The sequence below is a fragment of the Sturnira hondurensis genome, unplaced genomic scaffold, assembly GCF_014824575.4.
Source record: "Sturnira hondurensis isolate 20B ecotype Veracruz unplaced genomic scaffold, ASM1482457v3 Scaffold0022566, whole genome shotgun sequence".
NCBI classification, from domain to species: Eukaryota; Metazoa; Chordata; class Mammalia; order Chiroptera; family Phyllostomidae; genus Sturnira; species Sturnira hondurensis.
The window spans coordinates 3,752,266-3,765,673 of record NW_028095197.1 but is presented as its reverse complement, the minus strand read 5'-3'; the positions used below and the strand labels follow the sequence as shown (position 1 = coordinate 3,765,673).

General features: G+C 41.8%; 1 protein-coding gene across 6 annotated transcripts in view; it reads left to right on the top strand.

Moving 5' to 3' along the window:
- The first annotated feature begins 9,892 nt into the window (after nucleotides 1-9,892).
- TUT7 (terminal uridylyl transferase 7) overlaps nucleotides 9,893-13,408 on the top strand; it is a 55,200-nt gene continuing 51,684 nt past the window's right edge. For 4 of the 6 annotated variants that reach the window (XM_037036133.1, XM_037036134.1, XM_037036130.1 and 1 more), the window contains exons 1-2: nucleotides 9,893-10,046; nucleotides 11,213-11,760. In XM_037036133.1, the coding sequence (XP_036892028.1) occupies nucleotides 11,244-11,760 (517 nt within the window). In that variant the 5' untranslated portion in view covers nucleotides 9,893-10,046; nucleotides 11,213-11,243. Of the gene's footprint in view, nucleotides 10,047-10,423; nucleotides 10,491-10,511; nucleotides 10,682-11,212; nucleotides 11,761-13,408 lie in introns of those variants that run through there. The other 2 variants (XM_037036132.1, XM_037036131.1) reach the window with 2 other exon arrangements.

Genomic DNA, 13,408 nt, shown 5'->3' with positions numbered 1-13,408 from the left:
CCAAAGTCAAAAGGAAATAAACTTATGGGCTGACTTGGATCCTGGCCAGCAGGGTCTGAGTGTTGTGGCCTCAAGAGACAACTACACACGGACTACAGAAATCCTGTGGGAGAAAGGGACAGAAATCCTGTGGAGAAAAGGGGCAGAAGTCCTATGGGGAAAAGAGATAGAAGTCCTTTGGGGATGGCACAACCACTCTCTAATTGAGAGAGAGGGCCCCAGACCCTGCCTGGACAGGCTTTTATTGCTTCTCTGGGTACATTACATCCAGGATGCTCCTCGTTTGCTATGCACAGGTTTGCTGGAGGTGATTCCTTTTTACAGATAACAAAGGAGAGAATGTTGCTAATTACTTCAAAGAGAAGGATGTTGCAGACCAAGAGGAAAAATGCTTGAACTGGTTACACTCCATACTTGGGAGGTTTAGCTCAGATTTTAGGAAGTTACAGTAAGCACTTCTGCCTCAATCCAGGGTGAGGAAGTTTTAGCAAAAGCAAGCCTCAAGCCCTGGCTGGTGTAGCTCAGTGGATTGAGCATGGGCCTGTGAAGCAAAGGGTTGCTGGTTCCATTTCTAGTCAGGGCACATGCCTGGGTTGCAGGCCAGGTCCCCAGAGGGGACACATGAGAGGCAACCACACATTGATGTTTCTCTCCCACCCTTTCTCCTTCCATTCCCCTCTCTATAAAAATAAGTAAATAAAATTTAAAAAAAAAAAAGCAAGCCCCATAGTGGCCTAGGTACAATGCAGGCCTGATTCCCCATGGGAAAACCTATCCGTGGGTGTGGTCCTGTGTGTTCACTCTCTCCCCACTGGCCTTTCTGAGTGGGGGCTGAGCTACACCCTCACACCACATGAATCAGCTCCCTATATTGTGTAATAATTAATGCTTCAGTATTTCTCTTATTTGGAAATGTTATAGATATTTAATAAATTTCTATCCTTTAATTTAACTTAGCAAAATTTTAAGGTTATGAGTTATCAAAAAGATCTGGGAAACTTATTTGAAAAGTTCACCTAAAAACTTTTATCCTACTTACATATATTTAATTTAATTGTTCTTAATAATTATGTTTTTCATAAGTAATAATTAGTTACTTAAGAAAGCTTCATCATAATGAGTTATTTTTATTACCTATGAATTTGTAACAGAGACACGAACTCATTTAACTAATAAATCCAGGTAGAATAAAGTTGGGTTTTTTCTTTATTTTTTTTATTTAATTCTTGTCCAAGTACAGTTGTCTTGTATTCCCAGTCCCCCCCACCTCCCTCCCATTTTCGCCCCCCACCTTAGTTATTGTCCATGTGTCCTTTATACTTGTTCATGTGAGTCCTTCCCCTTTTCCCCTGTGATTCTCTCCCCTCTCCCCTCTGGACCCTGTCAACACGTTCTGTATTTCAGTGTCTTTGGTCACATTTTGCTTGCTTGTTTGTTTTGATGTTTAGATTCCTGTTAACGGTGATATCATATGGTATTTGTCTTTAACCGCCTGGCTTATTTTGCTCAGCATAATGCTTTCCAGTTCCATCCATGATGTTGCAAAGGGTAGGAGCTCCTTCTTCCTTTCTGCAGCATAGAATTCCATTGTGTAAATGTACCATAGTTTTCTGATCCAGTCACTTACCGATGGGCATCTAGGTTGCTTCCAACTCTTGGCTATCGTGAATTGTGCTGCTATGAACATCGAGGTGCATAGGTTCTTTTGGATTGGTGCTTCGGGGTTCTTAGGCTATACTCCTAATAGTGGAATTGCTGGGTCAAAAGGCATGTTCATTTTTAGTTTTCTTAGAAAATTCCATACTGTTTTCCATAGTGGTTGTACCAGTCTGCAATCCCACCAACAGTGAACTAGAGTCCCCTTTTCCCCACAACGTCTCCAACACTTGTTGTTTGTTTCTTTGTTTATGGTAGCCATTCTGACTGGTGTTAAGTGGTATCTCATTGTGGTTTTAATTTGCATCTCTCTGATAGCTAGCGATATTGAGCATCTTTTCATGTGTCTCTGGATCCTCTGTATGTCCTCTTTGGTGAAGTGTCTGTTCAAGTCCCATTTTTTAATTGGGTTGCTCATCTTCTTTGAGTGGAGTCGTGTGAGTTCTTTGTATATTTTGGAGATTAAGCCTTTGTCTGAGGTATCATTGGCAAATATGTTTTCCCAAACAGTTGCTTCTCTTTTTATCTTGATACTGTTTTCCTTAGCCATGCAGAAGCTTTTAAGTTTGATGAGATCCCATTTTTTATTCTTTCCTTTATATCCCTTGCTCTAGGGGACGTATCAGTAAAAATATTGCTGTGTGGAATGTCTGAGATTTTCCTGCCAATGCTCTCCTCTAGGGCTTTAATGGTTTCCTGGCTTATATTTAAGTCTTTTATCCACCTTGAATTTATTTTGGTGTATGGTGTAAGTTGGTGCTCGAGTTTCATTTTTTTGCATGTAGCTGTCCAGTTCTCCCAACACCATTTGTTGAAGAGGCTATCTTTACTCCATTTTATGTTACTGCCCTCTTTGTCGAGTATTAATTGACTGTAGAGATTAGGGTTTATTTCTGGGCTCTCTGTTCTATTCCATTGGTCTATGTGCCTGTTTTTATGCCAGTACCAGGCTGTTTTGATTACAGTGGCCCTGTAGTACAGTTTGATATCAGGTATTGTGATCCCTCCTACTTTGTTCTTCTTTCTCAAAATTGCAGCTGCTATTCGGGGTCTTTTATGGTTCCATATAAATTTTTGAAGTGTTTGTTCTATGTCTGTGAAATATGCCATTGGTACTTTAATAGGTATTGCATTGAATCTGTAAATTGCTTTGGGTAGTATGAACATTTTGATGATGTTAATTCTTCGAATCCATTAACACCATATATGTTTCCATTTGTTTGTGTCTTCCTTGATTTCTTTCTTCAGTGTTGTATAGTTTTCTGTATACCGGTCTTTTACCTCCTTGGTTAGGTTTATTCCCAGATATTTTATTTTTGTTTTTGCTATATCGAATGGGATTTTTTTCTTGATTTCTGCTTCTGCTTCTGCTGTTTCATTTAGAATAAAGTTGTTTATCCATGTTATATTCAATGTTGATAAACAGTCATGTCCATTTTAATTAAGCTAATAAACATAAGCTAATTTTTACTCATTACAGCTTTTCTTAGATTATGTAAGCTTCAAAAAATGGGTTAATCTCTATTTTTCTGCAAGTTTAGAAAGCCCAATCCTTATAAACACTTGACTAACACAATTAAATAGAGCTCTTTAAGCAATATCCTCCAAAGGTAGGAAAATACCACACATTTACCACACACACACATATGTGTATATATATATGTACATATGTACACACACACACAGAGCAAGACCCAGAGATCTTTGAGCCATGAAATATGTTCTCCATGCTTTTTTGGGCGTACTTGAAATTCTATGTGTCCCTGAAAAGAATCCAGGTGCCAAGAAAAACAGATGGCAAAGTAACCAGGATTTTGCCAGTGGAGGAAAATAGTGAACCATCCATGCTGAAAATAACCTGGGAGTTGCAGCTACATCTGAAAACGGATGCATGAGGACATCAAGTGCAGGGTGGGTCCAAGTCAGGCAACCGGGAAGCACTGGAGATAGACTAGACTGAGAGCACTAACCGTGAGTTCATGTGTCTCAGACCTCCGCATCAGACTGTGAGCAATGAGGCAAAGAGAGACTGGGAAGACAAGAAAAGCAAGAGGACCACCAAAGAGCCTGTGGATGTGTATCCAGGGACACTTCTTTCCAGATTGTCACATCTCCAGATGGCACACGAGGGAAGTGGAGAAGGAAATCTGAACAATGGGGCATACATCCAAAAGAGACCAAACCACCAAAGGTACGATTTAAAGTAGAAAAGACTGAAATAAGTTAATCAGCAAGTTAAACTTTTCCCCTAATAGTTCCCAGAGGGGAGTAGGGCCCCAGAGTAAAATTAGACCACTTTTGTGGGGAGGGGGAAGTACATTCTCCTAAGCTGAGCTTTAAATTTTTAATTTTAGGACATTTGTTGCCTTTTCTATATCACTTCCAGAACTCGGACTATGTTGATTTTTCTTACATATCAGGCACTCAACATTGAGAAAAACAAAATGAATAATTATAAATAAATGACTGATTCTAGAACAGTGAAATCTAGGTTTTCAGTACTAGAGTATACTGGCTCACAAATTTTCCTAAGATTTCCCTCGAAACCATGCACTGGAAATAAAATCCTCTTACTTCACAAAACCTTAGGTTGTAAATATAAGGTCCTTTAGTAATTTAAACAAAGAGACTATTTGGCCAGCAGAAGCAGGAGATTCAGTCAGTCCTCTGCAGTTCCTCAAGCCACAGGAGTCAGAAAAGCCCAGTCCGAGCTTGACCTGGCAGAAGGCCTTTGAAAATCTGCATAAGCAGAGCTCACCAGTGGTGCCCAGAATGTCGTGTTCCTCCCAATACAACTGTTTTTCTTCTCTGTCCTCTGCCATCTGCGGGGCAGATGAAGGAGCACCTTTGTCCCCTGATATTCTAAATAGGTCAGTATCTGACTGAAAGTTCTTCTCTGATCAAATATCAAAATTCTAAATACATATTTTTCAATTTTCCCACTCATATCCTAATTTACAGGAAAGCCAAAATGTGTTCCAAAGTCCACAAATTTACTAGATGTGGGGTGAACATTTTAGCTGTTACCCATCCTCACCTTTGTCCTTCCTAAAGGGACCCAGATTTTATTCTGTATCCCATCTTCCTCCATGCAACTCAAGTGCCCCAAAGCAAGAGAACCCCAACCCCTGGCTCCAAAGCCCAAAGCACGGTGCTCAACTGGCAGTGACAGTGTCCTCCCAGGGACATTTGGTAACACCTGTGCATATTTTTTATTGTAACAACCAGTGGGGAGGCTTCTGTTGGGTAGAGGCCAGGGATGCTGCTATGCAGCATCCTACCATGCAGAGGGCAGCCCCCACAACAAAGACTTATCCAACCTCAAATGCCAATAGTTCTGAGGTAGAGAAACCCTAGTCTAAGGCTAATGGCGTCCACCAGGAACTGATTTAAGACTTTGACCAAATTAAGGATACTAAGATGTAAAGTAAAGCTGGGTTGGGGAGTCTCATTGGAATTCTCTTGGTGGAGGTTTTGCGTCTCTTCATTAGCCTTATTTATAACCAGTCACATTTCATCTATCAGCATGATGTTAAGGAGAGCCTGTACATCTATCTGTCCAATTTAGATGATGAATGGCAAAAAACAGATATGATAAAACCTGCCAATTTCTGAGGTTCCTCTCTGTATGAGGGGTTGGAATTTTTCTGAGTAAGTCTGAAGTGGAAAACAGAGTATGGGCCCAATAGTGGCCAGTGGGCTGGCCTTCCTGATTTACTCCACTTGCAGGATATTGCCTGAAAGGGAACTGTCTTGCTCTGAATAGGGATGTTCCCTTGCCAAATTGGATGCCCTTATGGGTCTTTGAGAGACCCTTCCCTCATCATACAGGGGTGGGGCCTTTGGCTCTCCGGATCCCATTTCAGGAGTATCTAGCAGTGGGGCTGGTGACTGGGGAGGTCTTCCTGATACTAATCCCGTGTCCCCTGGGTTCAGGGCATTAATGAGCTTTATTTCATTTTTCCTTTTCTTCCTGTGTCTTACTATCAGGGAGGGGTTTTGAGGCCACTTCGCTTCTCTGTACCATCAAGAGATTTTCTGCCCCTGGTGAAACCCTGTTAAGTAATGATATACATGCCTTGACATAGCAGATTTCATTCCATTGTCTCACTGTTGGCAATATAGATCCAATTGCATGATGGTACAGTAATTTAGGAAACAATTTAGTGGCCATTCCCTCCCCTCACCACCAAGTCTAAAGTATATGTAGGCTACACAGTATTACAGTAAAGAACCAATGCCTCCTTAGACATTGGATCATGGCTGTATACAACCCAGTCCACTAAAATTCTACCTGGTAGGCTCCCTCCAGGAGCCAACACAGAACAGTCCTATTGGCTCAGAAATACAGACCTAAAGCTATGACCAGAAAGATGCAGGCAAACTGGGAACATAGAAGGGAAACTCATTATTCCAAACAAGTGCTCACAACCAAGCCTTCTAGCAACTGATCTTTCAATGGGCCCCAAAATTCAGCCAGTCCTCACCCAGACTCTGGTTCATGGACCCCCAAATTGGGTGATCCTCCCCCCTCCTTAGAGTCTGTCTCCTTCCCAGGTTTGTTTCCTTCCACCTGCCAGGTGTTTTTAGACAGCCAGTGCCTCAAGCAGACATACAGAGAAACTCCCAGACTGTGGGAAATCCCACAGTCCCATCTGGGTTGCCATTGCACCATTGCTGTTACCGAACAGCAAGTGGGGTTCTGGTGCCTGCTGCCACCCTCTAGGCAAAATCCTGAAGGCAGAGGTTTGGTGAAAAAGGAAAGGAGCCTTTATGCTACATAATTTTAGAATAACAGCTTTCTGCATGCACTAATCACTTAAGCCTATCGACTAAGGCTAAAGTCTTTTTTAAAAGATTTTATTTATTTATTTATTTTTAAAGAGAAGGGAAGGGAGGAAAAAAGAAAGGGAAAGAAACATCAATGTGTAATACATTTATTGGTTGCCTCTCACAAGTTCCCAACTGGGGACCTGGCCTGCAACCAGGTGTGTACTTTGACCTTTCAGTTCAAAGGCCAGCACTCAATCCACTGAGCAACACCAGCCAAGGTGAGGCTAAAATCTTTAACTCTTGAGTTCCCCTATCATTCCCCCAGTTTTTAAACATCTACTCAGGGAATTAAAGCACATAAATCCAATTAGTGCAATTTGTCAAACACACCCAAGGGCAAATAAAGTTAAGGGACTAAATCTCCTTTTGGCACATCAGCATAAAACTAACAAATGTTCTGTTGAGGTCCTCCCCCAAAGACCTCCCCTAAATTCTAGCCATTAAAAATCCTAACACCAAAAATCCCAACCTGCACTTTCCTTCACAGGAGTAGGACTTTGACTTTCCCTCCCCTCTCCCCCTTTTCTTCCCCCACAGGCATGCATCTCCTAAATTCTAAGGGACTCCACAAGGCTTATAACCAGGGAGCAATGGCAGCAGCAGCTCATCCCAGGCTATCCCCCTGCTCCTGTTCCCAAGGCCCCCTTTTCTCTGACTTCTTAGTGAGCTGAGGCAGCTATGTTCAGGCTCTCCTGTTGCTTCCACTATCATAAGCCATTCCTCATTTCACTATTCCCAGTTTTAATAAACTTCCTCTAAAAATCACAAGGACTCCTATTGTGAAATCTTTCCTACACAAAAAGAAACCACAAACTACTGGCTTGCTCAGGGCCAGGTCCCCTTCCATTAACAATAACCTGGCTCAGATTTTAATGCAAGTTTTTTTGCTACAGTATAGAGGATAGATGAGGAGAACAAAGATAAAAGCTGACGACTGCAGCAATGCAGTGAGGCCATGGTGGTGACTAACATCAGGTTGGGAGCGGTGGAAGTGGTGAGGGGTCATTGGCTTCTGGACATAATTGAGGAGGGAGTCAATATAATTAGCTAATAAAGTAGTTAAAAATCACTAAGGGAAAAATTGTCTGACAAAGCTATGAACACAACTCTTGCGCATCTGAACTCATGGCCTTACTGGAAAAATAGCACTGGCACTGGGTTTGTTAAAGGTTAGCTGTGAATAGGTATCACAATATGAAGCTTCTGGTTCAAGAGGGAGACTCATTGTAACGTATGGAGCAGTGTTAATGTCCTCTGAACCAAAAAGCCCCAGAATTTTTGCGTCAAGTTGTTGGAAATATGTGTAGATGGACAAACAATAACCACAAAGATTCTGAGAAACTCACTAGTCCCTCCTGTAATGACAACAACAAAAAATCAAACCAAACTTTTCAACTGGATTTTAAGGGTTCCATGACCAATTTCAATTGCCACTGCAATATGTAATATGGAGAGAGGTATATTAACTATCCATATTCTTTGATTAATAATATAGGTTTTAGAGAGCATCATTTATCCTCAAGATGAATCTTGTTAAAGAACAAAATTCAACTGAGTAAATCTGAATATCTCATTGGTTTTACTAATTGATTCATTCATCAGGCATCATCCCATCTAGCAACTGGAAGGATACTGAAAGGAGTTGTACAAAATGGGAGTTTTAGGCAGAAAGAGGGTGGAGCAATAAAGGTAAAAGAGTGGATCATTTCAGGCAACATCACCTTCCCTTAGGAAAAGGCAAAGGTAATCTTATTACGCAGATTACCTCACAAGACTTGATCAGGAAATCCCAAATAGATTAGATTAAAATTCCCCTCCTGGGAAAGGCTAAAACTACAATCAGGTTAGGTTTTATCGAACAGATTAAGCATATAAAGTATTAAGTCTTGGTGGGGACTCCATTTGGGGTCTGTATTTCTTTTTAGCAACCTTAAAAACAAGTTTAGAATAGAAGTTAGGTTCGGAGAAACACATTAAAGAAAATGCAAGCAAAAACATTTTAAATCCTTAAAAAGATGTATCTTCTTCTGCTCCTCTAGAATTTTTCCTAAACCAGTTTCTGTGCACAAGAATTACTCCACTGGCTCTGACTGGTGTGGCTTAGTCAGTTGGACATCAGTCTGCAAATGGACTCCATAGCCCTAGATAGCCTGTTGGATTTCCAGTCAGGGCACATGCCTGGGTTGTGGGCCAGGTCACCGGTGCAAGAGGCATCACTGTTCTCCCGCCCCCTCTGTTTCCCTCCCTTCCCCTCTCTCTGAAAAATAAAATCTTAAAAAAAAAAGTATTCCACTGGGTGTGGGAAGGCTACTGTTCCACAGTGCATTCATGTTCATCACACTCTGGACTCTTCAAGACCATTGTCTGCCTGTCAAACAGATGATTGGCTTGAGTCCTAGGGATTTTCAGAACTAGAGCATCTAGCTATGGCATTATACAAAAGTTGTACCATGTTTTTAAAACACCTTCAACACAAACATTGTTATTGTAGAACAGACTTTGCCTCGTTAGGGTTTTGGTTCCAACGGTGCCATTTACTTCACCATAAATGCTATTTCCCCACGTTAAATGGTGATAATACTTTCCTATTTTGAGGAAAATGATTTAATATTTATAAAGCCCCCCAGACCAGTGCCTGGCAATGGCCAGTACATGTGTTCATAATTATTCTAAGACCAAGGCCTCACGAAATGTCATGAATTTAAATTTAAATGTTTAGAGCAAAGAAATAGAAACTGTCATTTTTCTCAACGCTCCAGCCTGTTTGCTAGTCCCAGGTGTGCAACCTTCGTTCAAAAATTCGAGTACGAAATCTCCCGATCATCCTTTTAGAAGACACATACTCTTCAAAACACCCTTTTGCTGTTTTTCTTTAAGTAAAACTAACAGGTACACAATCGAAGAAAAAAGCAAAGCATTTCCCATGACCATACTGAGAGGTGGGTGAACAACGGATATTTAAACGCTGGCATTTCTACAGGACAGGTAACTAAGACCTCCCTGAGACGTTAAATCACTCGTAATTACCAAAAAAATCGCAAGGGCGCCACGAGGCCTCAGAACCAGGCCGCACTTGCCCTGGAAGCAACCTGGGGCATCCAGGGGCAAGCCGAGCTTCCAAGCCTACACCGTCAGGCGGCTACGCCCGTACTGGAGACTCCGCGTCTCTCTCCGACAACCAGATGTTGTCTCCCGATGCCTCCCCGCTGTTTTTACAGCCCAGGAAAGAGAGGAGACCTAAGTGAAGTCAGCTCGGAGCAAGGAAGAACAGGGAACAGATTAACCCATCGGTACAGGAAGGTAGATCTCTGGGGCGCTAGCTCACAGCCGCCGCGGCGGAAGTGGGCGGGGCACTGTGAAGGAGGGGCGGGGCGGCGGGCGGGGCTTCGGAGGGGCGCGCGTTTCCGGCGTGAGTGGCGGAGTTCTCCAGCGGGGGGACCGGCGGCTCCCAATCGCGCACAATGAGACAGCGCTGAGCGCCGGAAGTAGGGCCGAAGGAAAACACAGAGTGGGAGCCCAGCCGGGACGGAAAGAGGCGGAAGACCGCTGCGGAGGTGGTAAGTGTTTCGTGCGTCTGCTCCCCGCGTCCCTCCCAGACTCGGCTCTGGGCTCGGTCTCCTGTAGGTTCCCTGGTTTCCAGACTAGAGGGCGGGCCCCGCCCAGGAGTTACGTTGGCTCCATCCACTGCCGGCCTCCCGGCCCCACTTGCGAAGACCCTGGAGCCCCCAGGCCAGTGGGGACTGATCTCTTGGGTTCGAGTCCACATCTTCACCTCTGTCAGACCCTGTAGAGGCAGGAGAAGGGATTGGGGGAAGGCACTCGGCCTGGGGCCCCTATCCAGCTGGGGGGACCTCGGAATCCATCAAGGAGGTAGGTCACTTCCTGCTTCCTGGTACCAGCGGTGGCTTCGTGGCCAAGAGTACAGGGATGCTTCCTCTTTCTCCGCCTCCCGTCCCAAAGGGTGGGAACTGAAGCCGATCGGCGGTGAGGCGATCAGATGGGTATGCTGGAGGGAAAATTGCAGTTCTTGACAAAGCCAAACTTGTTTGGGATTGGAGAATGAGGACTTGGGGAGGATAGTTGGAGTTGTTGGAAATCCAGCCCCTTTGACTAAAGCAGAGTCTTGGTTGGCAGCCTAGACCCTCCGTAGCCCAAGCGATCGAAGCCTGTCGTTCTGAATAGTGGTGGTGAGGTAAGCCGAGTGCCCGGGGTGCGGAGAAGGGGCGGAAACGTGGAGTTCTGAGATGTACTACGTTCAGAGAAAGATTCGGTTGCTTCGTACAACACTTAAAAGTAATTGACAACTCTTTTAAAAAGACTGTTTCGGGAGTTTTCTAACGGTATAGGTTTGGGGTGAAGTTTGGGTTTTTTGGTTTTTGTTTTTGTTTTTTACGAGAAGCGCTTTTGTCAATATAGGTAAAAGCCTACTAACTTGCTATAAGTGACATTTTTTATACTACAGTTCTCAAGACTAGGGAACTTATTTTATTCACAGATTTAATCGTCATGTTAAGTAATGTACTAATTTTCATGAAGAATGGCATAAGCCTTCTAACTTGTAATGTAATGCACTGATTATTGGAATGTGATGGAAATTAAGAGAAAAAGGAGTTTCTTACAGGCTTTTGAGCGTCTGTACAATACATGTGTGATATTTTGTACACTTAATATGATATCTTGTTAGAGTTTGATTATTTTTCCCCCAAAAAATGCTTTCTTTCAGGTGCAAAGTAAGAAAACTGAAGTCCAAGACCATGGGAGATGCAGCAAAACCTTATTTTGTGAAGCGAGCTAAAGACCGAGGGATTATAGATGATGAAGATTTCAGAAGGAGTCACCCCCAAGATTATTTGATAATGGATGATTATGCTAAAGGCCATAGCAATAAAATGGAAAAAGGCCTTCCCAAGAAAAAAATAACACCAGGGAACTATGGGAATACCCCTAGAAAAGGACCATATGCTGTTTCCAGCAATCCATATGCATTTAAAAATCCAATTTACAGTCAACCCACTTGGATAAATGACAACCACAAAGATCAGAGTAAAAGGTGGCTCTCTGATGAACTTGCTGGTAATTCAGAGAGTTGGAGAGAATTCAAACAAGGACCTAGAATTCCTGTTATTAACCGACCAAGAAAAGACTCCTTTCAAGAAAGTGAAGATGGATATAGGTGGCAAGATGGAAGAGGCTGTAGGACTGTAAGACGACTATTTCATAAAGACCTGACAAGCCTAGAAACGATGTCAGAAGTGGAAGCCGGAAGCCACGGTAATGTGTTACAGCTTAAAGTTAGCAATGTCTGTTTCATCCAAATGAACTATTATTTTCATCAACGCTGTTTATTAATTTTTTGTCGTTTCTGCTTATTTAATGTGATTATTTTAGGGATTACAGTTGCAATTTTGGGGCAATTTCAAAATTGTGTATATTGGTCCCTTTGAGAGTTTTCTTTGCCACAAGGCTCATTTTACTTTAGTAAGATATACCATATTTTCTCTTAGTGGTTTTTACAGAAGAGGGTGATCATATTGTCCTGGAGACTATATGATAATATCTGAGTAGTGTGTATATAATTTCTAAATTAGGTATCATGGTTCTGTATTTGTAAAATGAATGGGACCATAATATAAATGACAGCTTATGAAACTTAAAATAATCTTATTCAATGTAGAAGCACAATATAGGCTGCACTATCTCCTGCCACAGAGGAGGGTAGTCCAAGATTTTTTTTCTGCAGAGTGGACATGACAAGCAGCTTGAGAGATACTAAGTTTAGAAAGTCAAAAGTACAGATTAAAGCTTTGCCTTTTAGTTTCACTAAAACAAAAACCCTTTTCTGAGTGCTCTACATGCTTGATAATAATTGCTTCCAAGTGATTATACATTTTTCTAAAGGTTAACAGGTTTTGTCTATGTAGCAGTGATATCTATAAATAGGAAAATTGTTACTATCTAATGAACAATAAGTACTGAAATGAAGTAAAGTCATAAATTTGAAGGAAAAATAAAACAATAATATTTAGTCTGAAAATGCAAAGTATGCTTAGAAAATTATACTTGGAAAAAATGGGCTATTACATTTGTTGACTTGCAGGCCTGTTTTTTAATGGCCGTATAGAATGGGTTGCAAACTGACCAACATATTTAAAGTTTCTTTTTTTAATTCAAATGCATTTAGGCGGTGTTGGCGCTTTTTAGATCTCCAGAGGCCCCTTTTCTTCAGGTTATCTCTCAGTGATCTGTGTGTGTGTGTGTGTGTGTGTGTGTGTGTGTGTTTGTGCGTGTTTGTGCATAGATATATATTCTGTAGGACATTTGTCACTGGGACTTTTAGAAGACTTAGTAAGGAAAAAGTCATGTTCTGTCTTTAGAGGGACTTATGAAAACATCAAATGGGAGAAAGGGTGTTATTTTATGTTTTTAAAAATAGGAAAAGCAAAAGAAAATGCTTTGACTCAAATAGCCAAAACAGAATGAATTATTAGAAAGGAATCAAAGAGTAGGAAGAGATAAAACCTCAGCTTCACAAATCTTTAAGCTATAAAGAGATTGGAGGAATTGTCTGATGTAGTTCTCTGTTACAATATACCAAAGGGAGAGTCACAGTTTTACAAAGCAGGCAGTTGTGGCTCGGAGAGGTTATGTTTAACCAGATTTGTTTATAGAGAATGGTAGATGAGGAAGTGGAACTGAAGTCGTGTACTCTGCTGTTCTGGCCTTTAACTCAGAGTCACTAGGCCTGGAAATCTGACAGAGGGAACCTGAATGAACATGCGTTGATAATTTCTGGGCTTTCTATTTGCATTTTTCTTTTTAAAAGTTTGTGCATTTTTGTGGATGTTTTAGTTTAGTTACCAGTAGTAGGTCTTTTAGAAAAGAAAATTTGATCTTGAGCAGCATTACATACAGAAAGATT